General features: G+C 39.9%; 1 protein-coding gene across 2 annotated transcripts in view; it reads left to right on the top strand.

Annotated features, from left to right (window-relative positions):
- Window positions 1–26,525, top strand: part of AP3D1 (adaptor-related protein complex 3, delta 1 subunit) — a 43,484-nt gene that overhangs the window by 5,994 nt on the left and 10,965 nt on the right. For both annotated transcript variants that reach the window (XM_009885050.1, XM_009885049.1), the window contains exons 2-19: window positions 8,027–8,122; window positions 8,841–8,921; window positions 9,653–9,733; window positions 11,665–11,772; window positions 12,111–12,240; window positions 13,571–13,710; window positions 13,979–14,052; window positions 15,872–15,921; window positions 17,534–17,583; window positions 18,003–18,051; window positions 18,852–18,997; window positions 20,603–20,751; window positions 20,844–21,074; window positions 22,443–22,674; window positions 23,168–23,313; window positions 23,432–23,573; window positions 24,500–24,571; window positions 25,672–25,748. In XM_009885050.1, the coding sequence (XP_009883352.1) occupies window positions 8,027–8,122; window positions 8,841–8,921; window positions 9,653–9,733; window positions 11,665–11,772; window positions 12,111–12,240; window positions 13,571–13,710; window positions 13,979–14,052; window positions 15,872–15,921; window positions 17,534–17,583; window positions 18,003–18,051; window positions 18,852–18,997; window positions 20,603–20,751; window positions 20,844–21,074; window positions 22,443–22,674; window positions 23,168–23,313; window positions 23,432–23,573; window positions 24,500–24,571; window positions 25,672–25,748 (2,054 nt within the window). The remainder of the gene's footprint in view (window positions 1–8,026; window positions 8,123–8,840; window positions 8,922–9,652; window positions 9,734–11,664; window positions 11,773–12,110; window positions 12,241–13,570; window positions 13,711–13,978; window positions 14,053–15,871; window positions 15,922–17,533; window positions 17,584–18,002; window positions 18,052–18,851; window positions 18,998–20,602; window positions 20,752–20,843; window positions 21,075–22,442; window positions 22,675–23,167; window positions 23,314–23,431; window positions 23,574–24,499; window positions 24,572–25,671; window positions 25,749–26,525) is intronic.

The raw sequence follows: 26,525 nt of genomic DNA, 5'->3' as shown, positions 1-26,525 counted from the left end.
CAACCCTGATCGTTCATGCTGAAAAATAGAAGTGCTTAATAATCTAAAGGGGGGTCTGCTTAAATCCAGGTGGCAGGAAGTATAAAGATACTTGAGTACAGTGCAGAAAATAATGTGGTTAGGGGTAGCATTAGTAACTCATAAAGGCAGTTGAGTGCTTTTTTTAAATAAGAAGCATAAGTTCAAAATAACTGATAATACTTAGGAGTCCTGTTGGATACTGAAGTATAACTGAGTGAAAAACTGTTTGGTTCATAGCGCCTTACCTCCTCAGTCACTGGCCAGCAGGCTGACCAAACGGAGTTTGTAGACCAAGTAGTTGAGTGCTGGTTTTTGTATTGGCCATTTCCTTTTTATTGTTTATTTTATGACCTAGATGTTCAAACCTGTTAGTTTTCGCTGAGAGATTCAAATGTTAGAAGATGTATAAAGGGAAGTAGGCATCAACGTGGGTATGTTGAAACTTTCTTGGTGGGTTCGATCTTCATGGCAAACTCAGGCTGCATAAAATATATCACTGCTAGCTGTCGTGGTGTGACTAAGCCTCAGCCTTGAGGAGTGTAAGTTTGTTCAGAGCGAGTGGTATGGTTGTACAGCAGGGAGTAGGTGAACAAATTTGCTTTAATTACACAAATATTTGTACTGAGTCTAAGAAGTCAGCGATGGCCACGAACCATCTTTTTCTTCATTGTCCTGCTTACCTGTCCGTAACTGAGAAATGCTCCTAGCTTTGCATAAGTCAGTGCTACATGTTTATATAGTATTAATACATCATTAAGCATCTCTTTTTGTGATGTTTCCCTCGGAACTAATTCCAGTCAGCTGAGCCTTGGAAACAATAGCTACTTTAGTTCCTTAGAAGGAAGTGACTGTTTCCTATACGTACAACTGAACGCATGCTTGTAACAGTGCCTGCCTTTATCAAAGCCTGGAATTATGCACAGAAATATGTCTGCAACTAGCAAATTAAAAAATGTACAGTGAGAGTCCTTGCGTAGCGTTTTGCATAGTAATGTAAAAATAAAAGTTTGAGTACATCTTGTGTTTGCAGGGATAAGCCCTGTTATCTGACGCATCTCTTTGGTCTTAAAAGTTGTCTGCTCAGGTATGGTTTAGGCAGCACAGGCCCCTGAGAACTGTTTAATTGCTGTGCAATTAAATTTACAATACTGTGATCAGACTGGAGATGTGTTTATATCAAGGGACTGATCAGACTGGAGATAGACTGAGCGCCATCTCTGAAGCCTTGCTCTCTTGTTTCTGTTGGGCCGGGTTGGGTTTTGCTATCCAATGACCACTCAGTTGTTGGCATCTCCTGGGGAGGTGGTCCAGGATGGCTTGTGTAGCTCCAGCTTCCTGTGTAGGTGCTCTTTTGTGTGAAATAGTTCAATTGCCTTTGGGTAAATTGCCAAAAAGGTGCTGTCCGTGGGAGGGTGCCAGAACACCCTGGTGCTGGGCAGGATGGCGTGGTGCTGGGCGGGATGGTGTGGTGCTCAGCGTGTCGGGAGCAGCCATGGCCTGGTTCTCCCTTAGAGTTGCTTTGGACAAGCAGGTGCAACCCTGCATCTGTTTCTCTTCCAAAATCCAGTCCTTCTGTGTTACGTACCTGTTTGGAAGAGCTTTTTTTTACGTGTTTTTTTTCCAGTCCCCTGTGGCACTGGTTTGTTTGGGGTTGTTTAGTGTCTGCTCTGAAACTGGTAGGTGTTACGCTTAGTTGCTTAGCATCTCTCTGAATTTTTAAAATAAGCTTCAAAGGTTTTTATTGATTTACGAATCAGTTTAGGATAGATAGATGCATGGTGCCAAATTACAGTTGGTATGTATAATTCCAGTAAACATTAAGAAAAGAAAAAAGTTTGAATTGACTTTTCACGTTCCTCAATCAGTGTCATTAGGCCAAGGAGTCTTGCTATCTTGCCTTGGTTGTGATGGGCAAGGGGTAGGGGATAATGCATCATGTTTCCAAGAAATAATATAGAAGACTGCTGCAATGAAATGGCAAAGGTTCACCTTCGTGCCTCCAGTGTTTATCACTGATGAGAACAGTACATTGGTCTGGGATCTTAACGTACCTACAAGATGAGTGAATAAATCCCTGGAAAGCCAGGTAGCAAAGGCAAACTGAGACATATTAAAACACATATAGCAATGCTGCTTATCAACAGCTGAGTGAAAGATAAGCTTGGCTTTTCAAAATGCCTTTCAAGTTGTAACATGTTTTCTGAGCTCGTTATTGCACCTGACTACCCTCTGCACCATTTTATTTTGGCTGCTGTAAAACTGCTTAAATGAAGGCTGTGCGATTTCCCAGTTATTGCGTGTATTCTGTTCCGTGCTTATCTACCTTGCTTGGTTTATGGTTTTAGTGAAGTTAATTGGAAGATAGTGTGTGCCTTGGAATTCTTTCTATCCATCCATGGAGTAGTCTTAACAACGGAGCCTCATCACAAATTGCTTTTTCTACAGTATTTAAATAATATTTTTAGTTATGCATGACAGAAGTTAACATCTAATATGTGTGGAAAACAGTGCATTTCGCCTTTTCACGCTCTTGGCTGTTACTTCAGTTGATTTATTCTGTGCTGTCATGATACGATGCTTGTTTTTCAGGTACTGGAGTCAATTATAGGTGTATGAATTCTATTTGACTAGTTCAGTGGTGTTTTTTTAACGTGAAGTACTGCTTCTGAGGGTTTTAATCGAAGCCTGGCGAGTGATACACATTTCTTTCCAGTCGTCTTCCTAAGTCAGGAGGTGGCAGCTGATCTGTGCTGTGCTTGTAACAGGATCTTCTGCTTGAAGCACAAACAAATTCAAAAGTTGCTTCACCTCCAGGAGGTGTCTGTGCTGTCACTGCCTTTTGTGTGAAGCATGGTGGTCATGTCACAGGGATTGCGTCTCACAGGTAATATTTCTTAATATCATCCAAAGAGGGAAAAAAAAAAGGGAGAGACAGTTGTTGCTGTTTTTCTGGAAGTTGGAGCAGTGGGCATCTTCCTCTCATGTGAGATCATCATGTGCTTGTGCTCAACGTGATTTCATGGAGATAATGGCAAGCATATGTCTTAAAGTGCTACAAAAAAAAAAAATCCTGCAGTGCTTGAAACAAAAGAAATGTCAATTTTGTGCTTATTTTAGTGATTTATTTTTATGTTCTACCTATTCCACCATTCTAAAACAGAAAAAGTTTGGGGTTACACATTCATATCAGGTCATATCTTGCTCCTTGTGGCGTTCACTGTTAATCATCTTTTTCTTAAAACACACTATTTAACCCTGAAAGTGCCAGAGAAACAGGGACTAATGTTCACTGACACTTTGCCATTTCATCTGGGTGGAAAGCACTTTGCTGTTGCAGTAAGTGACAGGTTTGAATCTCAAATCAGCTGCGGGAGATCCGGTGGCTTGAGGCTGGATCCTGACAAGGACTTTGGAGGATTCCGCTGTGTTTGGTTTGCTGGATTGTAACCCTCAGCGGTAAGAATATGAGTTTTCCTTCTCTTGGTTTCAGAAGATGGTATATGGTTGAGATAAGAGTACAGCTTCTTCGAGACTATTGGAAATGAATAGCTTTCGTGATTAAATTTAATGTAAATGTTCTGCAGTGATACGTATTCTAATTGTTAGCGTCTTGTCACCAGCCGATGAAAGTACAGCGTAGAAAGTCGCATTTCCTAAGCATATAATTGTTGATAAGTTAGATTAATGATTTTTTTCAACTTTGTTCACGTATTGCTTGAAATAAAATTAGTCTTTTGTGAACCTCGCTGAAACTGTCAGCAAACCCCAAGTTTGGAATAAAGGTTTAGTGGTTTTCAAAGTAAATTAAAAAATATGTCTTGGGAAGTGAAAAATCCTGTAAACTGACATTTTGGCTCCTTACCATGACCCACTTTTTGTCTTTGATTCGTGATACCTTCATTCTTATTTTAGCCACTTGCACTAACTTAAATGTACATATTTTCTGGGTGAGGTCTTGGAATTCTTGAGGAATTTTGGTTTATTTTCAAAATCAGCCTGTGTATTTTGCTAATGGATATAAAATGCTCACTGCATCTGTTTGGTGGAATACATGAAGAAATGGCAGTTATGCCTTTGTGCTGTATTTGCAGTTCTGTTGAGTGATCACTATTAACATCTGCATGCTTTACTCAGGTTTTAGCTGTGCTGCTCTGAGTGTGTTTCTGTAATCTTCCTCCCTGTGAGGGACATGCGAGAGAAAACAATCACCCAAGTGGTTGCTGTAGCGTTTCATTACAGGGTTGGGAAAGGCTCCTTCCCCGCTTGGCAGCCTAGCACGAATAAAAGCGCTCCTCTGCTCTTTTCCTTGTGTTATCATATGCCCTTCAGCTTCTGGCTCCAGCCTCGCAGCTTTGCCTGCATTGCCATCGTTCTGAGGATGTTCTTTGAATTAATGGCTCTGCTTGTTCGTGACTATCCCGGGACTGAAAGGCCGCCTTATAATTGCCTTGCTTGCTCAAAGCAGTCTGGCTGGGAATGTCCAAAAGGTCTATATAAATATTGTGACTTAGAAGTGCTCCTCAGTTGACTGGCCAAAAATGTGTGAGCGATTGAGGAGCGTCCTGGGAAGAGTTCAAATAAGACTGTCACAGAATTAGTAAGGAATTAGCAGTTAAGAAATATATTGATATTATAATGAATACTCTGGGCATAAATGAACTCTGAGGTATTTTCCTTTTGCATTCCTTTCTTAATGGGATCTTAAAAGCATTTAAAGAAAAACTGAGCCAGTTGTATCCTGGGAAGTACATATTTTAAAATACCACACTAGGAAATTGCTATATTAGAAGGATTTATGCAAAAACTATCAGTGAATCAATGCTGGAAAAAGTAGCTAGATTTTGTCCTGGTTTAGTATGTAAGTGTTATTTTTCCTTGCTGAGTGACTACCATTTTTTTTCTTCATTGGATCAAGTGACAGTTGTCCCTTTCACTGCCTAGTTTGGCTCCCTTGCACAGCTTGCAGGCTGCAGCGTGGTGCCTGAGGGTATCGGGCAGCGTGAAAATGCTTCGGTGCAGCCTCTGGTCTGGCCCATGCAGAGGTCAGCGATTCCACTAGCCAGCGACTGGGGAAGGGCTTCGCTAAAGATCCGTATATGCGTACTTGTTTCCTTCGTATTTCCATGGATGTTAAATGTGGTAGTGTGTGTGGCTGGGGTGTGGTGGTTGGGGTTCAGATTTAAGTGGGTGACTAAATAGATCAGTTTTCTTCATATTGCTCATTCATGACAGTGCTACTCCAGAGAGATTAACAAAAAGTTAATACCTGCTAATCCTTTAAAGCTTTCTATATATAGCATCTTTCCTTCCTTGTAGTCTTTTAGGATTTGAAGTACGGCTGTTTTGGAAGGACTTCTTTCTGCTCTTCAAAATCCCTTATTTGAGTTGAATCAGATCTGATTCTGAGTTCTGTAATATACTTCTCCAAAGTTAGGCTAGTTGGGAGACAGGAGTTTGCCTGCAGGCTGCTGGGGCCATCAAGTGTGGCTCGTGACTCAGGAGCCCATATCAGCTGTGCTGGTCTGTACGTTATTGAACTTTTCTGTGCTCATATTTTTATTTCTACTCCTGGTCACACGTTTGGGAGTTTGCGTTCAACTCCCAAGAGGTTTCCAGGAAACTTAAGCTAATTTTTAAATAGTTTTGGGATAGACGCTATAGGAAATGACAGTAATGCTTTCTGGTTATGGACATAAAGACCGAGAACCTGCATGTTGGTATTCTGCACTGGGAACCAGTGCTGACCTTGCTGACCAAGACATGGCAATGAGATACACATGTGGAGGATTCTGTGACGCTGCTCCAGAGTGCTGTTATGTGTGTATAAAATATTCAAGGCGAGGTACAATGTATTTGTAGATCAGTTGCATGTTGTCCTTCTCCAAGTCGTTCTTTCAGCATCTCTGATCAAGTGTGTATTTTCTATCAGAAGTTTTTTAGTTTAGACTTGAGAGTTTAAACTTCCTGTGGGAGTTGTCTGGACCTGAATCACTCTCAGGTGATGGGTTTAGAATCCCAAATCTTCTGCTTCCTGGGAGAAGTCATCCGGACTCGGCAATGTTAAGTGTTTGGGGGCAATGCCATCTCCGGCTTTGGCAGATGTGATCCACTCGCCCATATCCAGGGGGACAGATGGGTATCTCTGTAGAGGAAAGGGTTGTTTGGTGTTTAGCATGCACTCACTTGACATGAAAATTCCCATTGCAAAAATAGTATTTCTACCTCAAATACAGGCTTTTAGGAATATCTTAAATTTCTTCAATTAAATTGATTTGCCAGCTTTCTTTTGTCAGACCTTCTGAGTTACGTTATGCCGGAGGCTGTTTGAGGGACCTCGGTAGGCTGCAGGAGTGGGTCAGACAGGAGCTATGTGAAGATCAACAAAGGCTTTTACTAAAAGCTTCATAATTAACAAATGTGGTTCCAGCTGAGCTTACCCGTGCCAGGGAGGAACTGGCTTTTATCCCTCTGTAGGTGCAAGGTTTGAGAGAAAACCCAAATAATCATTCTGCTTCTATAGAAGCTGTTAAAGCAGTGAAGCTGCTGCTCATCTGAATTATGCGTGTTCACCTTGCATCCTGATGGTGGATTCTAATTCTGGTGTCGCTAGACTCTAAATGACAGCAGTGTGAATTGTCGTTACGTGGCTGCTGCTTGGACTATGGAGTCCCTGCATTAAAATTCAGTTGCTGCCTTTCCTCACCTGGATCATTGCAGTGTCTCTTTGCACCTTGTACAATTTTTTTTTTTATTGTCACTTGTGACTTATTAGAAATAACATTCCCTGCTTCTAACAGCAAACTTTTATGACTTGAAGCACTCTAGAACATTGTAAAAGACAAGGAATGGTTGGGATAATACACAAAATTTAGTGTCAAGGTGAGAAATGTTAATTAAAGGCAGGCCACTAGACTTCTATGTTGAAAATATCTTTTTGGTGGAAGGTAATGGTATTCAGGCAGAATTTTACTTTGAAAATAGGTAATCTGTTTCTGACCTGGTTCCTCTGTCAGTTAATGTATTTATATGGAATGTGAAATGCCCTGGTGCATGCGTGGCTTTCTAAAGAGAGGTTATTTCTCTGCATTTAAATTGTCATGATTTCTGTAGCAGGTACCTTCAGTACTTAAATTATAACTAGTTGTGAACTGAAAGAATCTCTGACTGAGCTAAGCCTGCTTCTAAAGTAAAATCTGTACAGATATTTTTAAATCATGCATTTGCCACATCCCTCCCACAAGCACAGACGTGACTGTTTGGAAAGGAATGAAGGACCGATATTGAAATGTAAACATTGTGACATTTGGCTCTCTGAATTACTGAGAAATTCATACAAATAACTGTTGCTTACCAAAATGTGTAAATGGTGAGATCGTTAATCTGAGTTGGGAACCAGGGAGGGGGTGTCCTTGCAAGGGTTCCCAGTACCCTGTATGAGATTTGTGCTGGGTCCCTTCAGGCGCGCGGACTGGGGTGGGCGCACATCTTCAGTGCCGTGCCTATACAGTGTGTCCAAAAGCAGAGTAACTCATAGTATTTTCATCAGTCACCTTAAATTTGTGGGCTGTTAATAGAGTTTGGCACAGTTTTTTCTAGACAGGTAATGAATGAGTGATCTCTGACTTCCCACTGAGGTGACCGGTGTATGTTCTAGGAATGGTGGAACTCTGGTTTTGTCCGGGCCCCTAGGTACACAGTCTCCATCGAACACCTTTTTTCCCAAATCTCTGAAACTAGAGCTCTGGACTGAACAGTGTAATTGTGAGGGAGAGAGGGGAGAAGGGAAACCACTGAAGAAACATCTCTGTGTGCTTTTGGTTTTGTAATAGAGTTGTGACGTTTCTTGTTAATGAGTAGTTTCATCAGAATTAAGTGCTTAGCTAAATTGTTTGTGTGAGATTTGGTGCTTGCAAATGATGAGTTCTGATGCTTTTTTCCCCCTAATGTGCTGGGGATCTACAAAACTGGTAAATAAGCATAATTTTTTCTTGTTTGTTTTCCTCAGGCAAAATACATCTCCCAGTGCATCGATGAGATCAAGCAGGAGCTAAAGCAGGATAACATTGCTGTGAAAGCAAATGCAGTCTGCAAACTTACATATGTAAGTGCCTCACTGGGATACGGTATAATCACATCTTCATTGTTTTCTTTCTTGCTGACTAGGAGCTAGTCTTCAGTCTGAGTGCCCACTTTTCTTAGGCTTCACTTTCTTAGACTCTTGTAAGTGCAGGCTGCAGGTGAAAATACTCCCACGCATGTCTGACGTCAGAGGCTGCGTATTCCCGTTCTGCTCATTGTGCTGGCACTAGTATTGGTACAATTTTATTTATTAAGATAGGTCAGGAAGCTAATCTGATTTAAAACTAATCCATTAAAAAGAAAAGTTGTTTTCATCTGGATTGCTTCTTATCACGCAGTTGCATGAGCACTTGAAACTGGTGTTTGTTTCTCTTTGCCCAGTCCTTTGTCGAGAAGGAGAGGAGGGAAATACTGTTAAAGAATTATTTTTGTGGTTCTGTTCTGGATTTTATTTAAAAAAAAAAAAATCCAGGAAAAAACCTCCTTCACAATGATGCTTATATAACTGCATATGTAGTACCCCGAATTAATTGAAACTATTTAAAACTTGCTTCTGGTGAAACTTCAAGACTTCTTTCACCTGCTGCGAGTGGCGTAGAATGTAACATTACTCAAACTTGAGATGTATTATAAGATTATTTTTGGACTCTTGTTACATCTTCGATTTTGTAAGGTATCTTGACCTATTTTCTTGAGTCTCTTATTTCAGAAGTTTGTTACCTTGGCTTCTCTGCTCACAGTTACAGATGCTGGGCTACGACATCAGTTGGGCTGCTTTCAATATTATTGAAGTCATGAGTGCATCGAAGTTTACATTCAAAGTGAGTTCTCTGTGTAACTACAACTGTACTAACCAAGCTGTTTCATTACTGTAATGAATCCACGGTACATCATCTGTTGGTTTTCTTTCTGCAATACACAAAGGAAGTAGGTTGTATTTGTTTCTAGTATATGGATAACATTTACCCTGTGAGTATAAGCTTTTTCTACCAGATACCATGTTTTTACACAAAAGCTATGATGGCTGGTTTATATGGGAAGACCACCTAAGACTCCTAGCGGCCGGCATATTTTATTTTGGAATAGCTTTATAATTTTTCTTGAAAGGTTTTATTCATGCTCTGTGTTGCAGACGTTTTTCACCACAGGGGGTGGAATGTTACCTTGTAAGGAATAGTTTCCAAATTGAGCTTTAGTATCTGAATGCCAGGCATTAACATAGACAAAATAAATGTAATGGTCTCCACTTCTCCCAGTGACAGCCCTACCTTATTTCTACGTGTTCGTGGTCATTGAACCTGTATGTTCTAAAAAAGCAGAGAAGGTGAAGCTAGTTTTATTATCCTTAACATGGATATATTATCACTTGTTACTTGTCTGAGATTATTCTTCCCTGATACAAACCCCCTTTTCTAGAGAACCCTGTCATGCCTCTTCTGTTATGAAGCCTCCTGCTTAGTTGTTCATCTTTTTAATATTGCTTACGAAGCTACCAGTTTTTCATCTAAACGTTGTCTAAACTTAATTTTTTTTCCTCCTTGCCTTTTTGCAGAGAATCGGTTACCTAGCTGCCTCTCAGTGCTTTCATGAAGGGACTGATGTAATTATGTTGACTACTAATCAGATCCGAAAGGTAAACTTCTCACTTCCATTCTTAATTTTTTCTTGCATTGTCTCCCTACTTGTATTTTCGAAGCTGTACAAAGTATTTCTCTTTTAGGAATATGAAGGTGTTTAAGTAGAATTCTATTTACTTGGTTTACAGTCTACTCTCATTCCACAAGCTGAAGGATTAATTAAGTACTGAGGAGCTCTCCATAGGCTTCTCTCATGCTATCTCATACCAGCCCTCTGTGTTAATTCGTCACAGTGAATGGTGACAACAATAACCTTTGTTAATATTACTAGTCTCTTAGGCAACCCTTAGAAGAATGTAATGGGTAAGAAAAGTGTCCCCATTTCTGAAGTAAAATGAGCAGTCACCTGGCTCCACAAAATTTCTATTTGTGAGGGCCTGTTTTCTTCTGCTAATAACAGATCAGGCTTTTGACTTCTTTAGTATAATTGTGTGTAAAAAATGGTGAAGCACATGTAAAGTTGTGTTCTGTATTAATGTACCGAAGTGTTCTGTATTTATTTTCATAAAGCATTATCACTTGAAACTTTTCACAGTTATTGAGTTGCAGCATTATTTTCCTCTTCTTCAGATTACAGATATATTTTTAAAGCTCTTATTTTTTTTTTAAAGTATCACTGCTTTAAAACTTGACTGATCCAGTACAAAATGTGCCTACATTTCTACCATCTAAGTAGCTAAACTATCTTTTACTTGCTTAAAAAAGATCAGTGGGATGATATCCAGTATCTTTCCTAAAGACCTAGTGCTTTTCCCTTTATCTTTTAAACTGTTCTGCTCTGACAAGTGCATATTTTTAATCATGTCCATCCATTTTCTTTACTATGGAGACTTTGTTATGCTGAATTTCAGTCACTTACTAGGCTACTCCTTCCTTTTGGTGCCTGAGTTTTTATTTAAAAGCATCTTTATCTGTGCCTTTTAATGTTCCATTGATCTAGCACCTTAGTATTTTAAGGGGTTATCAGTTCTCAAAGCCAGAATGAATTGCAGAGTGTTGTTGCTCCTTAAGAAGTAGATTTCATTATTCTTAAAGTAGAATCTAATTTCCTACCACCTGCAAAAGGTTTTAAAGTGGGATGCAAATGGCATGGAACCCTGAAGGCCTGACTGTGTTTAGCTCTCCTAAAGCAGCCTCCATGTACATGTGAATCTGGACAGTTAATTCTGGTAGTTCACATGGGAATGCTCTGTGCAGTTCACTTCATATTCTTGTTTCCTAATAACTGCAGTTAAGGATTGATCCTGTAGCGCTCTGTATTCAGTGAGGTCTGGTTTTAGAACCAGAACACATACTCAGATATGAATAGTAATATTTAGACTTTGAAGCTTCAAAAAAACTGAAAGACTATGTAGAATAGTGACTACAAATAAGTCAAACTTGACCAAAAAATGTGTTCGACACTCTAGCTTGTGTTATGTCTTTACGGACTGAAAATTATGGTGCTGCCAGCAGCTTGGAAGGAAAGTAATTTAATTTCTCTAATAGATTAATCTAGGACACTGTTACACACTCGACAAGAGTGTCTGTTCCCAGTGAAGTTGGTGACAGTTGGACTTTGACTTAGCAGCGTTAGTATTTAATACCAATTTTTTAGTATTTTAAACATGTTTGTGATCATGTCATGCATTTTTAAAAATGATTTGGATCTCCTAAAATACCACCAAGGTACAATATCTCTCACTGCTTTGATGTTCCGGTCACCCATCTATTGTTTGACTATGACTCCTCATGCCCATTATTAAACCTCAGGCCATCTGTATTTTAGCAGGTGTTGGAGGACATCGTGGTTAATAGGTGTTATAAATATTCCCAGGGAGTAGAAGCTCTGCGTAGTATCTGTTGAGTGAATAAAATTGGTCTGAGAAAATTGTTTCTCAACGTCCTGTGTGATCTTAAATTTTTGAGCCTGTTTTTCCTTTTTTAGGATCTGAGTAGCCCTAACCAGTATGATACTGGAGTTGCACTGACTGGCTTGTCCTGTTTTGTTACTCCAGATCTTGCCAGGGACTTGGCAAATGACATCATGACGCTGGTGAGTTCATAAGATGGAAATAACTTTTTTCCTGTAATTACAGAATGTTAAATTGTTAAAATCTGGTAAACATCTGTTAAATTTAAAACTGTTGCATGTGAAAACTGATGCTTTGTTCTTTTGGGGTTTTGGGGGAACCTTTACAGACCTTAGTTAGCTTAAGAGGATTACCTTTACTATTTCTGTTATTTTTTGTGATAAATGACACTGAGTTTTCAAAAAATAGTTGAGTCTCCCTGGGAGAAATTTTGAGACAGTGATGTGGACATAAGGACCTTGAGGAGAACTGTGGAAACACAGATTTCCTAAGAGCCTAATTGCAATTGTTTCATTAACAGATGTCTCATACAAAGCCTTACATCAGGAAGAAGGCAGTGTTAATCATGTACAAAGTGTTTTTGAAATACCCAGAATCCCTCCGTCCTGCATTTCCTCGCCTTAAAGAGAAACTTGAAGATCCAGATCCTGGTGAGTAGATTTCGGTAAATTATTTCTGTTCCAGAGCATGTAGGTATACATGCTGTTAGAGCTTGTGGAGAGAAGAACACAGGAAAAATGCTGTAATTGTCCTTTGGCTGCTGATTCACCTGTTAATTAGGTAGATGAGCATATGAGAGTTTTGACAGATGTTGCCATATTAAAAATACATGCTTTAAAATGTCCAATTCTTACTTCACACCTGAAGCTATCAAAACTATATCTAAACGGGACAAAGCTACTTAGTGATTCCTGTTTTGTTGCTTACTTAACTTGGCTATTGAAAACACTTTGGTTGATTCCAGGGTTTGAGGTTTTTGCTGTTGCTGTTTCCTGTGCCCTTTTACAAAGCTGCAGCTATTGGCTTGCAATGGATGTACTTAAAATAATTTCACATCACTTGGTATTTTTTTTCTATTTTTTAAATTAAAACTTTGAGTTCAGACTGCTGTTTGGGCCCTTCAGTACTGTGTCAGTGCAATTTCTCTGTATCATAGTCACACTTCTAATCAATATTCCCACAAGGTGCTGGTCTTCCCTCACTGCACCTAAACACCATACACCTGTTTTAAGAATTGTTTGCGATGCAGCTCTGTGATCTCAAGTTGATTTGTGTATGTGTTTAGAGGGAGAAATTTAATTGCATGTACTGGACTAATTTGGTGTGTGCATGTAAGATGCATCTTCCAGGGACAATGTTTTTAAAGACAGCAAAACACACACACCCCTCACCTGCAAACAGAGGAAGAAAATACCTATTATGTTTTATGTTTTCTCATTTATATTGTTTTCTCTACTAGAAAACCCAAACTGCCTAAATTAAAAGAGAACAATCAATGTAGAGGCTGAGCAATTAGGAGGGAATGAACTTATGCAGTCAGATTATTTAAGGATTCATTATTTTTGTGTTGTATCTAAACATGTCTAAAGAATACATTTTAAAGAAGCAAGAATGTTTGGAAACTTTATGGTGGCTGGGATTATTGATGATGTTCTCTGTGTCCCACAAACAAGCTCTCCACCGTAAAGGGGGAAGGAGGCTGACAGCGTCCTGTTCTTTCTAATACTGGACCCAAAGCAGATACCCAGCTCGCTGATGTATTAGGAAATGGCCAAAATTAAATAAAATCCTTTCTTAGTTTCTTTTTACGTTAGTGTGTTTAGTTCACTACCCCATGGTTGGTAATGAGGCTGAACCATTCCTCTTGGACACACAAGTCTGAATCTTTGGCTGCTTTTGTTCTGGGGCTTCTGCACCAGAAACTTCAATTGCAGTTAAGGTGTTGATGAGATTTCTGCTTTTCCCACTTGTTTTTCCCAGGTGTGCAGTCTGCTGCAGTAAATGTTATTTGTGAGCTGGCTCGGCGCAATCCCAAAAACTACCTTTCCCTTGCTCCGCTCTTTTTCAAGTTGATGACGTCGTCAACCAATAATTGGGTTCTCATTAAAATTATAAAACTGGCAAGTATTCTGGATCTATGTTTACAGGATTGGGGTTCCCATTAAATTGCCTTGGGTGCGAAAATAGATATCTGGCTTGGAGGTATAGTTACTATTAAATCCAAATAAAAAGAAACCAGGAATATTCTGGTTGAACATAACCAGAGAGAGAAAAATATTTTAATATAGGTTGGTTTAAATATAATGAGCTGCAATTTAAGTAATGTTTTTACACTGTTTAAAAGCAGCTATTAAGTCACTTTCTTGTCTGCACTTCTTTTTTTAATAGTTTGGTGCTCTTACTCCATTAGAACCTAGGCTGGGAAAGAAATTGATTGAGCCTCTGACCAACCTCATCCATAGGTACGTATGACAAAGGTTCCGTTGTTCATTCAGGGTTGGTGAGGTGCCTGTTAGGTGGGTCAGTAGCTAGGTCTGTGGATGCATTTCTGAAGTTAAGTCTCGATTATATTGATTTCAAGTATCAAAAGGTAATCACATCATGACTATTTCTGAAAAAGCCAAATGAGAGAAAATACCTTTAAGGAAAGTCTTTGGGTGTCTGACTGTCAGCATGAATTTCTCCAAAGCACGCATGAAAATTGGAGCAATTTGCTTTCCTTTCACTTCATTTTAAGCCAGAGATGACTATGGAGAATATATAAAAACTCTGCCTTAAAAAAGGGTTAGCTGTATATTTGTTCCTTTTGTTCACCTACACAGATTTGGTTCTTGACTTTTTTGGAAAAGCCTTACCCACCAAAGCTGCATGACAAGGAGCATACTAAAGTTCTTTCTCGTGCCTCTGTCAGCCCAGACATGTTTTGGAAGAGGTTCTGTTAATATCCGTCCTAAACTTCCTTGACCCTCGTTAAAGCTGGTTTGCAGTGTTGTTTTGGATCTAATTCTGAACTGAAATCAGAAAATAGATGTCTTGGAGGGAATACTTGTATTTTCCCGGCTATGAAAAGGAGGTGTGGTCTTATGTGTGAGTCGTTAAATTAAAAGGTTTGTTTTTCTTCATGTGGCACTGCAAGAAGATAGATGTGAATGAAGAAGTTTTAAACGAGTATCTGTGTAGCGATGAGAACAGCTGTAGCCAAACAACTTCTGTCTATCCTCCCAGTATAGCTTTAAGGCTGGTTCAGACCAGACCGGTCAGCAGCTTTGCATCCAGGTACCTAAAGAGGGTTTTTGCAGCAGTGACAAACAGATGCAAATTCAGCAGAAACAGTGCTTTGCCTGAAAAAGCAGGAAGATGGACAGCATGTCTTCAATCCTGTCTCTGCCTCCTCTCTTCAACTCCCACATTAGTCATTCATATTATTATTTGTGAGGACTTAATCCTGTTTGCTTTGGTCTCCATTTAGTCATTTTGGATCTGGTATCACTTAACGCTTAAGGCAAACCACCCTGCCATCCACCAGGAAGGGAAAATATCGTGGTTCTGAGCGTCCTAGAGTCACGTATACAGTGTGCTGAGTGACCTTCACGGTATCGCTTCTGACTGCTGCCGCCAGAGCTGTTCGCTCATTACTTCTGTAGTCCTTGCTTCCAGAGCCCGCTCCTTTGGTACTTGGGAGGTCTGCTGTGTTTCCCTCTTGTGTAGATCAGGATTTCCAAGTACCTTTGAAATCCTCAGAATTGCACTGTCTGTGTGTTCAACTAGCAGAAGTCGTCTTTGAATTTCAGTTTGGGGGGAAATCGGACATTGAAAATATGTTGTTTGCTTATAGGGCTGCGCACGCGTGTACCTGCACGCCAGGAGAGCCTGCTGTTTGTGCATGACTTGTTCGCTCTGGGGAGAGAGACTTGAGGTTCTCCATTTGCCTGCCTTATGAATTTTTGACCTTGGGCAGCAGATTTGATTTGATCCTTGGACAAGATTGCTTTAGTGTTCTGTAAGGGGTGCTGAGGTTTTGAGTAACCACTTGCTTCCTCATCTCTTGTGTTACAGTGCTGTTACTTGCTGCTTCGCAGAGAAGATTCTTTTTTTTTTTTTTTAAACATTCAGTAGCCCTCTTTCCTCCCCACCCCAAGGGTTTTTGAGTAAGAATCGTTTTGTCTGGTTTGACAATTTCTTGTGTAATTAAAGGTGTTAACTAGCTCCAAGATATTGCTGACAGCTCTTCAAAATGTGCTGGTTTTATTCCTTATTTAAAATACTTGATTTCTGTTTCAGCACCTCAGCCATGTCTCTCTTATATGAATGTGTGAACACAGTAATTGCAGGTGAGAAATTAAATTTGTAACCTAGAAAAGAATATTATGAACTTTGTTATCAGTTAACACCATCTGTAAACCTTTTTTTAACTTAATGTATTTTATAACTGAAAAAAGTTGCCTCGCAAACTTCAATTTGTGTCACTGTAGCTGAAATCCTTTGTTGTCAGTAGATGAGGCTACAGATGTTACTACAGCTATGTCCTGTTTGCTACAGGCTGAAACAAAATAGAAACAATGAGTGGTTATTTACATGTTGCTAGACCTAGGAAGTGTACCAGCAGCAATAGAATTAAAATATGACTGATGCCTCATGGAAACTTTGGCAATGTTTTCTTATGTGATGAAGGAGCAGACTTATTTTTTTTTTTTTATAATCCTACAATTTCACAACTTAAAATTCCTTAAAGGAAGTAATTGGAATAATTCATTTACCGTTTCAATTTCTGGGTGATGTGAACTCTGTAACGGGAATGGAGAGAGAAACAAAGGTAAAAAGGGGTAACAGTGTTCCAGCTCAGATGTGGCACTTTTCTATCATAGCATGGAAGCTGAGGGTTATTGACATCCACGGTTTGGCCATAAGTCTCTCTTTTGAGTAGTTTGGATAGTGATGCAGGAGCTTGCTGCACTGGGTCAGTTCAGAGAGGAAAGGGTGATCTGTCACTCACTTTGTATCCGCTCATTCCTTCAGGGAGATGTGAGATGACATTATGATGGGGGGCAAAAAATAACATGGAGGCTAATTCCATACCGGATGAGAGCGCTTCCCTGAGGTACAATAGCATAATTCTGTGGTTCAAAGGGAAATTCACACGACCAGGACACCTCAGGGACTGTAATGTGAAACAAATTCAGAAAATGAGATGTGAAGCTGTGTGCCAGCGTTGGAGCAGCACCTTGCACCTGCCAGCTCTTTGCATGACCCAAAATGATGGCATCTAACACGCCTTCTCAGAGATGTAGCTCTGCAGGATTATAGGGAGCAAAATGCCACGGTACTTATTAGTTGTGTGTGGCTTGCTCAGTAAGCGTTGGTGTTGGTTTGGACATGCTATATGACAGTTAACAAGATAATGCCACCTTTTCTGCTGTGGGGTTGTGTGCTGCCAGAGCTTTGTCCAATATAATCAACAATGGGACCTGATTTTTGCCTTGAGTCTCTTGCTGGCTTGATTAAAGCTCCAATCTAGTTGCATTAAACTCTAGGATCCATTGCTGCATCTCATTACGTTAGGGAACTGCACACTTGAAAATTCAGCTATACAGTAGCTGATGACATATTTACAGTCTTGACTGCTACATGATATCAGTAAAGTAAGCCTTAATGAGAGCAGAGCGTAATGAAAAGCAGCTTTGACCTGGCTGTTCCAGCAGTGCCTACCTTCACACTTCTTTTCTCATGACCTGCTATTATTACTCTTAAGGTATATGAAACTACAGTTGGTGTAACAACCTTCTCTCCCCACACTGCTCAGCCCCCCCAAAAGTCCAAGCAAACAAACAACAAAATAAATGGACATCTTTGTGAGCTGAGCTCGCTGCTGGCCTTTAGGGGTTGTGTTGTTGCATTCACTCAAAGGCAGAAATACTAACTGAAGTTTGTGCTTGTGCATTTCAGTTTTGATCTCTCTGTCCTCTGGGATGCCGAATCACAGTGCTAGCATCCAGGTACGACACTGGGCTTTGGTGGGGGTTATTTGTTCCGCTCTGCCGTGTAATGCCATGGCAAAACTGGATTGTGTTCCTCTCCCAAAAGTTAAAGCAATAGCTCACTGAGGCGCTGTCACTCAGGTGGAATCCTACAGGCTGAAGCATTTTCTATATAAATTCTCTTATTTTCTTTGCTTCAAGATGCAGATTCTTCTCATTTAGAGTTTTCCTAACTCTTTTATTCAGCTGTTACTGTCAGTACAGTCATACAGAAGTTGGTTTTGTTTTGAAATCTGTTAATGCAAGAAGACCCTCTGACCCAGTCTTGGTCAGAATGCTTCCTTGTGTGTTAAATAAACTTTATGAAAAGTTATTTTAATTAAGACTTTTAAGGCTTATATTAAGTATGATGTGATCTTTTTATTTTTTTTTTTCAGCTTTGTGTTCAGAAGTTAAGGATATTGATAGAAGATTCTGACCAGAACTGTAAGTATGTTGCTTGTCTTCATGGAAGCTTTTAGCAACCAGCCACTGGGGAGAAATTCCAGCAGTCTTAGAGCAACGAGCTGTTTCTCCAAACAGCTTGTTCGCTCTTGTAGTGCTTGGTACGTTGGAAACAATTGCTGGGATTTTTAATGTGGAAATAATTTTTGATAGTCAGCACTTCTTTATAATGAGCTTTTTTAAAACAAATGAGATTGTTCCTGCTCTTTGTGGTCTTGTGAATCTAAAACAGTTCTCTTTCCATGCTCTGGGTTTTTGCTTTTTATAAACTTGCTGCTTGCAAAGTAGTGAGGGGTATTTGGCAGTGTAAGCGTGATAGTAAAATGCAAGAATGCTTACTTATTTCAGTGACTACAAAGAACACTGGGAAATCCTTTTTTGTGTAAACCTTTTTCCGGCATCTGATTTTTTTCCCATTGAGAACAGAACTCCTACTTAATACACCAATCTTCAGTGCTTTTAAAGCTGTGTTCATCCTAGGATGCCTGTTCTCAAAACCCATAATTTCTATATATTAAAAACATATTTTTAAATCAAGGATAAAACTTGAGGTGCAAGAAGACTGTGGTGAAGATTATCTATGGAATTATGTGCCTGTATACAAGATTATGAAATTAAAGACCATAATCTGTGATGTTTCTCAAAATGCTGTTCCTCATCGTAGATTTTTATTCAAGTGTATTAAAGTTGGTTTCAGTAGAAGCACTTGGTATTAAGATTTCATGCTCAACACAAAACAGTGTTTCTATATTTGGAAAGAAGTTTTATTTTGTCTTTCACAGTGAAATACCTGGGCCTGTTAGCTATGTCTAAAATCCTGAAAACGCATCCTAAATCAGTTCAATCTCACAAGGATCTCATTCTCCAATGTTTGGATGACAAAGATGAGTCTATCCGACTCAGAGCTTTAGATCTGCTGTATGGCATGGTATGTTTCTACGTGTATTTCCTTTCCTTTCCAGTCCCTGTCACCTTTTAGGAGGCTGAAGTTTAAGAAAAACGTGCAACTTTCTTTTCCTCTCTCCCCACTAGTCTTGTGATAACAACTCCCGTATCTTTTCATGACACTTAAGGACAAGTGAAAGATCTGGCACAGCATGAGAGAGCTTTGAAAACTACGATTCAGGCTGGAAGTAGTTTCTGAATTCAGGCACTGTGGAAGTCACTCAGGCTGCTTTCCTAATGCCCGAGCCTTAGCTGCTCTTTCTGTCCTTAGCGTAGGTTTGCAGTGGCCCACAGGCAAATTTGGACAGGTCTGTGAATTTGTGTTGCAGTCCACGGTGCAGCACCCAGCTCAGGTTGGTGTAAGTTATGCAAAGACTGGGAAACCGGCTGGAGCACTCCGAAACAACAAGAGAAGGCAGCTTCAAGCTGCTTTATCAGCAAGTTTGCCCTTCATTGTAAATTTTGTATTCCTGATGTGCAGAATCTCATTCTCTTTGGTCTCCTGTGTGCCACCAGGTTTGTGCATGCGCTCTGCAGCTGCGCAGGGCAGTTTATAAAACATGTCTGTGCTACAGGGGCAACCTTGTAGCGACAACATTTGATCTCTGAAAGGGCTGTGGTATGATTTATATAGTAAAAGTGCCTTTCACTCAAGAGTCTGTGCAGCCCCCTCCCCCATGCACAAAGGGACCATGGTAGGTATGTCTTAAAGCTTCCTGTTTTAAAGGAGAAAGTGAAAAGAAGGGACACCTTTTGTCTGGCACTCCTCATGAGATGAGAATAGCTTCAATAACCTTTGATTGGCATAGTGGTTTTAATATTGTTGCAAAGAGGATTGGAGTTCCTTCTTAGTTCCTGTAGGTTAAATTCTGTTATGACTTTAGTCAAAAGATATCCAAGGAGAAAGTCTACCATTTTGCTCAACCCTGCTTCTGAGTGCTCTATAATGAATGATTGTAGAAATACTATTATGTACATTTTTGTTAGTGAGGTCTTTAACATAGACCTATCGAGAGACCATAGAATGGTTAGGGTTGGAAGGGACCTTAAAGACCCTGTGGATCCAGCCCCCTTGCCATCATAGCTGGAAGCAGTGAGTCACAACAACTGGTGATATTCACTGAATATTTTTAGTTGCTTTATTTAAACAAATAAGTTTCCAGAGCAAGTTAATACAGCTATGTTTTGAAATGCTAGAATTCTGTTGGATGTTAATGACATTTCAGTATTTTTAGTTTAGAAGCAAAAATGTTTTAAACTATTCAGTTTGCTAATCTGGCAGAAGTAGAGGATTCATTTTCTCCTGGATTTCTGTATGGCTGCTAATAATTCTGATTCTCAGCGCTCCCACAGCATGGTCTTGTATACTTGTGCTGACTCTGCTTTAATAACAACATTGAAAAGAAAGAAACAGGTTCCTCTTTTAATTCTGACTGAAGCTAGGGCCTAGAGAGGTGGTTCTGATTTCTCATTAACACATGACAGAGGTCTATCAAAGAGCTAGCAGCTGCTTTAGTGGCATTAGAAGGACTTGACAATATGGGCAGTGGCTTAGTTGTGTTTCAACCCTTCAATAACTCTTTAACAGGTATCGAAGAAGAACTTGATGGAGATAGTGAAGAAACTGATGATTCACGTGGATAAAGCAGAAGGGACGACATACCGGGATGAGCTGCTGACTAAAATCATAGATATCTGTAGCCAGTCCAATTATCAATATATCACAAACTTTGAATGGTCAGTGTTTTTATGTGTCAACTTAGAGATCATCAGGGATGGTAATGAATGGTTGTCTGCTGATAAAATTGCATCCCTTTCACTTTTCATAGGTACATAAGCATCTTGGTGGAGCTGACCCGGTTGGAAGGCACACGACATGGGCATCTTATAGCAGCTCAGATGTTAGATGTAGCTATCAGAGTTAAAGCAATTCGTAAATTTGCAGTTTCTCAAATGGCCATGCTTCTGGACAACGCTCATCTCATAGCCAGCAACACCCAGAGAAATGGGATCTGCGAGGTGCTTTATGCTGCTGCTTGGATATGTGGGGAGTTCTCTGAGTAAGTGCAAACAGAAAGCCTGGCACGCTTTGAGCGGCCTCTTTCAGGCAAAGATTCAGGTCACTGCAAAGTACTTTTGAGAGGAGGATCGTTCAGAGTATGCACCCTAAAGCTGACAAAATGATTACTTCTTTCCTGCTTCCTCACCCCATAAAACTCCTCAGCTGTTTCTAGCTACAATGAATACTTCATTTTGAATATCTGGTCTTTTTTCTTTTCTCTGTAGTCCTGCCCACTCATGCAGAAAGGTGATTTTGGGTATAAGCAGTAAAATCTTAAGACATTGGAAAAACTCCTTAACAATAAAGGTCTAACCCCACTTATGTCATAGAGAAAATGTCCAATCGCCGTATTTGAATTAGTTTTTGCTCTCCTCCCTGTTGAAAGGTTTTTGCAGAACGTAATCTTTCTGAGGGTTAAAAGTCATCTTTTTGCTCTAAACTTATCTGTACTCACAGTACCACAGTTCTTAGTGTTCTTTTGCCAACAGTGTCTTCTAGCTTAAATAGATACTTTTATCTCTTGGTTGTGTGTGCAGATACACGTGCTTACCTCGCTTTCATTTTGGTGAGCTGGACAGACCACAATACTGTAGTCTCCTTTTATCATCAGGCTTGGTGTCTTGTCTTGTAATTGCTACTCTGAACACGGGTTCTAGTTTAAATTCACATAGTAGGTGTGATATTTTTAGGGAACACTGATACAGCTCAGATCGTCGTCTGATTAAAGAAGTTCTGCAAAGAAAACTGTAAATAAAGAAGCAAGAGAACATACTCTCCTTTTTCAGTTTGATCGTGTTTTTACTTGGAAAGAACTTTAGCTTTCCATTTGTAATGGACCAGTAACTTTTTTGTGCATCTTCCATTTAGTTGTGAGCAGACAATTTTGAATAAGAGCATGAGATTATTAAAACAAGTGCTATGATCTGCATTCTTTTCAGTGTATTAAGCATTCCCTACTAGATTTTATTTTTGTTCAGTAGATGATTGGAAATACAACCTCATTGATGCGAGTGGTGAAGTAGAGAATGGCAGGAAGGTAGTTGGGCTGCTGGATCCAGGCTGTCAATGGGGTTGGCACTTAAAAGTGCAATGCTTAGTTAATGGAGAGAATACTGAAAGGTGGTAACTGAGGCGTCTGTCCCCTCCTGTAGAAGGAGAAAGCTGTAAACTCTTCTGTCGTGTTACTCCTGTAATTTGGAAGGGGAAAATACACAGAGAGCAAATGACTGTGTATTTGTAGTCTGCCCTGTCTTTCTGTAGTACTTTGTACTGCAACTGAGGTTTCAGAAAAAGCCTTCTCCGTGAAGGCTGATGAAATGTTGAAATTTCTCAATTGCTGGCTTTCATCTGTCCACTCTTTTCACAGACACCTTGAGGAAGCAAACCAAACTTTAGAAGCAATGTTGAGGCCTAAAGTTACAACTCTACCAGGCCACATCCAGGCAGTTTATGTCCAGAACATGGTGAAACTCTACGCCTCCATCCTACAGCAGAAAGAGCAATTTGGGGAAAAGGAAGCAGCTCAGGAAATTACACAGCTGATGATTGACCGCTTGCCGCAGTTTGTGCAAAGCGCAGATCTAGAAGTTCAGGAGAGGGTAAGAGAACAAAATTACTTTGGAATTTATCATACAAAGTCTCTTATTTGTCTTGGAGCATATATGTTATTTGGTGTGGACGTGCATGTTTTGTATAAGCCATTGTTACTGATGGAGTGGTGCATTTATTCTGTACTTTGTGTAACTCAATGAAGGAGAAGCTCTAGAACTAGAGAACTGGGAAAGGTGGTGACATTCATGTCGGAGCCCAGATCTCATTTAGGTTCAATACCACCTCTGAATACTGCTTGCAAGCATTTCACTCAAAACAATTCAGTTTTAAAATTATGCAAGCACATAAGGACACTGCTAGAAGAGAGAGTTAACATGGATTTTTTTTTTTCCATTTGCCCTAAACCTGCAGTTATGCTGCTTCCCTTAATTCCATTAATGGAGTAGAACAGTTATCTTCTGCTGACGTTCACTGCAGTTGATATTTTTTGGTTCAATTTGTTAATATTAATCCTGAAATTACTTCTGCATTTTTTTTTAGGCTTCTTGCATCTTGCAACTAATAAAATACATTCAGAAGCTACAAATAAAAGAAGTACCTGTAGCTGAGGAAGTAATAGCCCTGTTTGCTGGTGAGCTGAACCCTGTGGCTCCTAAAGCACAGAAGAAAGTACCAGTTCCAGAGGGGTAAGGTTCCTTCTCTCTCCCAAAGCCTTATTTAAACTTAAATAGTAAAGCTAAATATATGATTAGAAATACTCAGGGGTACTGAGTCAAGCTATTTGTTTACTGCAATTCTTACCAGCTTGGACCTTGATGCCTGGATCAATGAACCTCCATCAGACAGTGAGTCTGAAGATGAAAAGCCCAAAACAATTTTCCACGATGAGGAACAAAGGCATTCCAGACATAGACAGCCAGAAATAGATGAAGAGGAACTGGCCAGAGTGAGTGAATGTTAAAATGCTTTTCCCTACATAATTCAGCAGAGATGTTGCAGTTGGAGCTATTGTGGATTCCCCAGGCAGCCAGAGAGCCATTCTGCTTTCTGCAGCTCAGGACATCTGATGATTTGATGTGAACAAAATACATGTACTTGAATACAGGTGTTTTCTTAAGCATTGTAGAGTACATCCAGTATAAAGTTCTCTTGGAAGTCTAGCTTGCCTGTCTTGTCCAAATGGAAACAAAGTATTATAAAATCATGGCTCTTGTTAGGAGTTTTGAGCTCTTGTAAAAATCTGGCCTGTAAACTGCAGTGTGTACTGCAGTACGCTCGGAAGTACGGGGTCTTGAGGGTGGACATTTGTGCTGAACTCTGCAACTATTTAGTTATTTTACGCACCTTCTCCATTGGTGTACTTTTCTTATTGTGTCCTCTCTATAGGCAGAAAAAGAGGCAGCAGCTTTGTTCATGGACCTTAGCAGCTTCTATAAATTACTGTAATGTGACCGTTCTCAGTGGCGATACCACATTTCCTGCTTCTGACCTCTTTATTTTCATAGAGAAAACTTTTTATTGATAAGAATCTTCACTTCTTCCTCTCTTTGCAAAAATGAAGACAGAAACACTTGAATTACCATCAAAATCCAGTCTTCAGAAGTTTCTTTCTCTAGTCTAGAATTAAAAAGCAAAAAAAGGATTTTCCAAGGATTATTAGTTTTAGTAGTAACAGTACTTGTAGTTATATTCTAGTATGCCTTGTAACTCAAAGCTGGTTTATCATACACAAGCTACTATGCCGTAGTCTTTTTGCAAGTAGTTATGTACTGTTCCAAAAATTTGTGGAGGTTGCATTTTGCACTTTGATGCCTTTTGTCTATCTTTGCTTGTAAACAAACATTCTAACTATAAATACTCCTTCACTTTTAGCGTCGAGAAGCCCGGAAACAAGAACAGGCGAACAACCCATTTTATATTAAAAGCTCTCCTTCCCCGCAGAAGGTGAGTCTGAATTAAAATCTCCTGCTGACCGCTCATATAATTGTATGGAGGCTCGCTGAATGTCAGAGCTGCAGCTTCTCCTGGGACATTCCAGTGAGCCCCTGGGGCAGGTTGCCCTGAGAAGCTGTGGCTGCCCCATCCCTGGAGGGGTTCAAGGCCAGGTTGGACGGGGCTTGGAGCAACCTGGGCTGGTGGGAGGTGTCCCTGCCCAGGGCAGGGGGTGGGACTGGATGGGTTTTAAGGTCCCTTCTAACCCAAATCATTCTGTGATTATTTCCACTGCGGTTCTGATCAGTTAATAGTGTGCCAGTTGGAGTGGCTACCTACAACTAGTTTTATAAGTCTTGTTTGTGTTGAGAAACTCAGAAATCATCTAATATCCCAAGAGTAGCCAGCTTTCTGTGAATCTCTGGTGCACCTCCAGTTTAGAAATAAGAAAGTGGTAGTTGTCACAGCTCCCGTTACAGACTAGTTTGGAACAATGTCATGGAAAGTGCAGCAAGGACTCTCCAAAAGCCGTAGAGAAACACTTCTCTGTGCCCCTGTGTCACAAATTGCTGTGCAGGTAGTTTGTCCCAGCTCTGGGTGATGGAAGGTTTCTGATTGCCAGGCACGTCGTTAAGAGCAATGAAGAGACAGTGAACCTTGAATGTGCTCCTCTTGATCATGCAGTGTTCTTTATGGATCAAAAGATTTTTGTGCTCTCTTCTTAACACCACATTAAAAGAGCCTGCTTTATTCCTTGTGGATCCCAAGGACTGCCCCATTTTCCTCAACTCAGATCTCCAAATTTATCTTTTGAAGTGGCAAGTTATTGGCAATAAAACACAAACAAAAAACTCTTCAGAGACTTGCAACAAGCCTTCTGCAGGGCAGTAGCAGGGTTAAACTGTTGCTAGAAGTAGGGTCTTTTATAATAGTTATCATCTGGCTTTAAAATACACCCTGCTATCACACAGGATTTAGTACTGAGCTATGCCATTCCTTTCCCTTAAAATGTTCACTTAAAGGATTAAACTACTTGATGTTTTGAAATGTGTCTATTTATATAGATTTGTATCTGGCAGCACTCAGAATGTAACACACTCTTATTTTCCCAGCGATACCAAGACACTCCAGGTGTGGAACATATACCTGTTGTCCAGATCGACCTTTCTGTCCCCTTAAAAGTTCCAGGTAAGTGCAGCTAACCTGTAAAATTAATTGCAGAAATTCAGTTAAGCAGAAGTAGTGATTCCTTCATAGGAATTCCTCCTTAAGTTTTTAAGGGCAAGGAGCAGTCCTTTATTAGACTCTTAAATGTATCTCCTTAACTTACATGTGTTTGAAAATAGTACTTTGCAGTCCAAGTGCAGTTCCTCTCAGGACAGTATTAGAAGTAATTCTGGGATTCAGTATATTGTGCAACGAAGTCTGTAACATGTAAACTAACTACTGTTCTGTGCAGGAAACAGTCATGTTTGGAATGTCTTAAAGGGCTGATGAAGGTGATCAGGAGATATTAAGTGAGGTCTAATGGTAGTGATACAATTTTAATACCTTGTTTCAAATATCAAAAGATAAGTGTGTATCTAATGAGTGGTTTGATATAGCACTGAAAAGCTGTTGATGAAGTGATCATTCCTAAGTGCAAATATTTAAGGCTTACATAACAAAGGTTTTTCCGAAAGTTTGGAAAGTTGTCAGTATTAGTACAGTGATGGCACCAATTCTACTTAAAATATCGATGTTTATCTGGATTACAAAGAGCATCTAATGTGGACAAGAATCCAGGAGCAGGATAGATGTCTGTCCTATTTCTGGAGAGATGGAGTGTGATAGTGAAGCTGCTGCTAGAGGGGCTGTATGTGAGATAGTCTGGAAGCGTAGAGAGGTGTCAGTCCTTCTAATTCTGAGAAGCTAGAAGCAAGGTTCACTCCTAACACATCATTTCAGTGATCACTGTCCATGTGGA

Source organism: Charadrius vociferus, unplaced genomic scaffold (assembly GCF_000708025.1).
Source record: "Charadrius vociferus isolate BGI_N301 unplaced genomic scaffold, ASM70802v2 scaffold1225, whole genome shotgun sequence".
Classification (NCBI taxonomy): Eukaryota; Metazoa; Chordata; class Aves; order Charadriiformes; family Charadriidae; genus Charadrius; species Charadrius vociferus.
The sequence above is the reverse complement of the archived record's forward strand: the minus strand, read 5'-3'. Positions and strand labels throughout refer to the sequence as shown.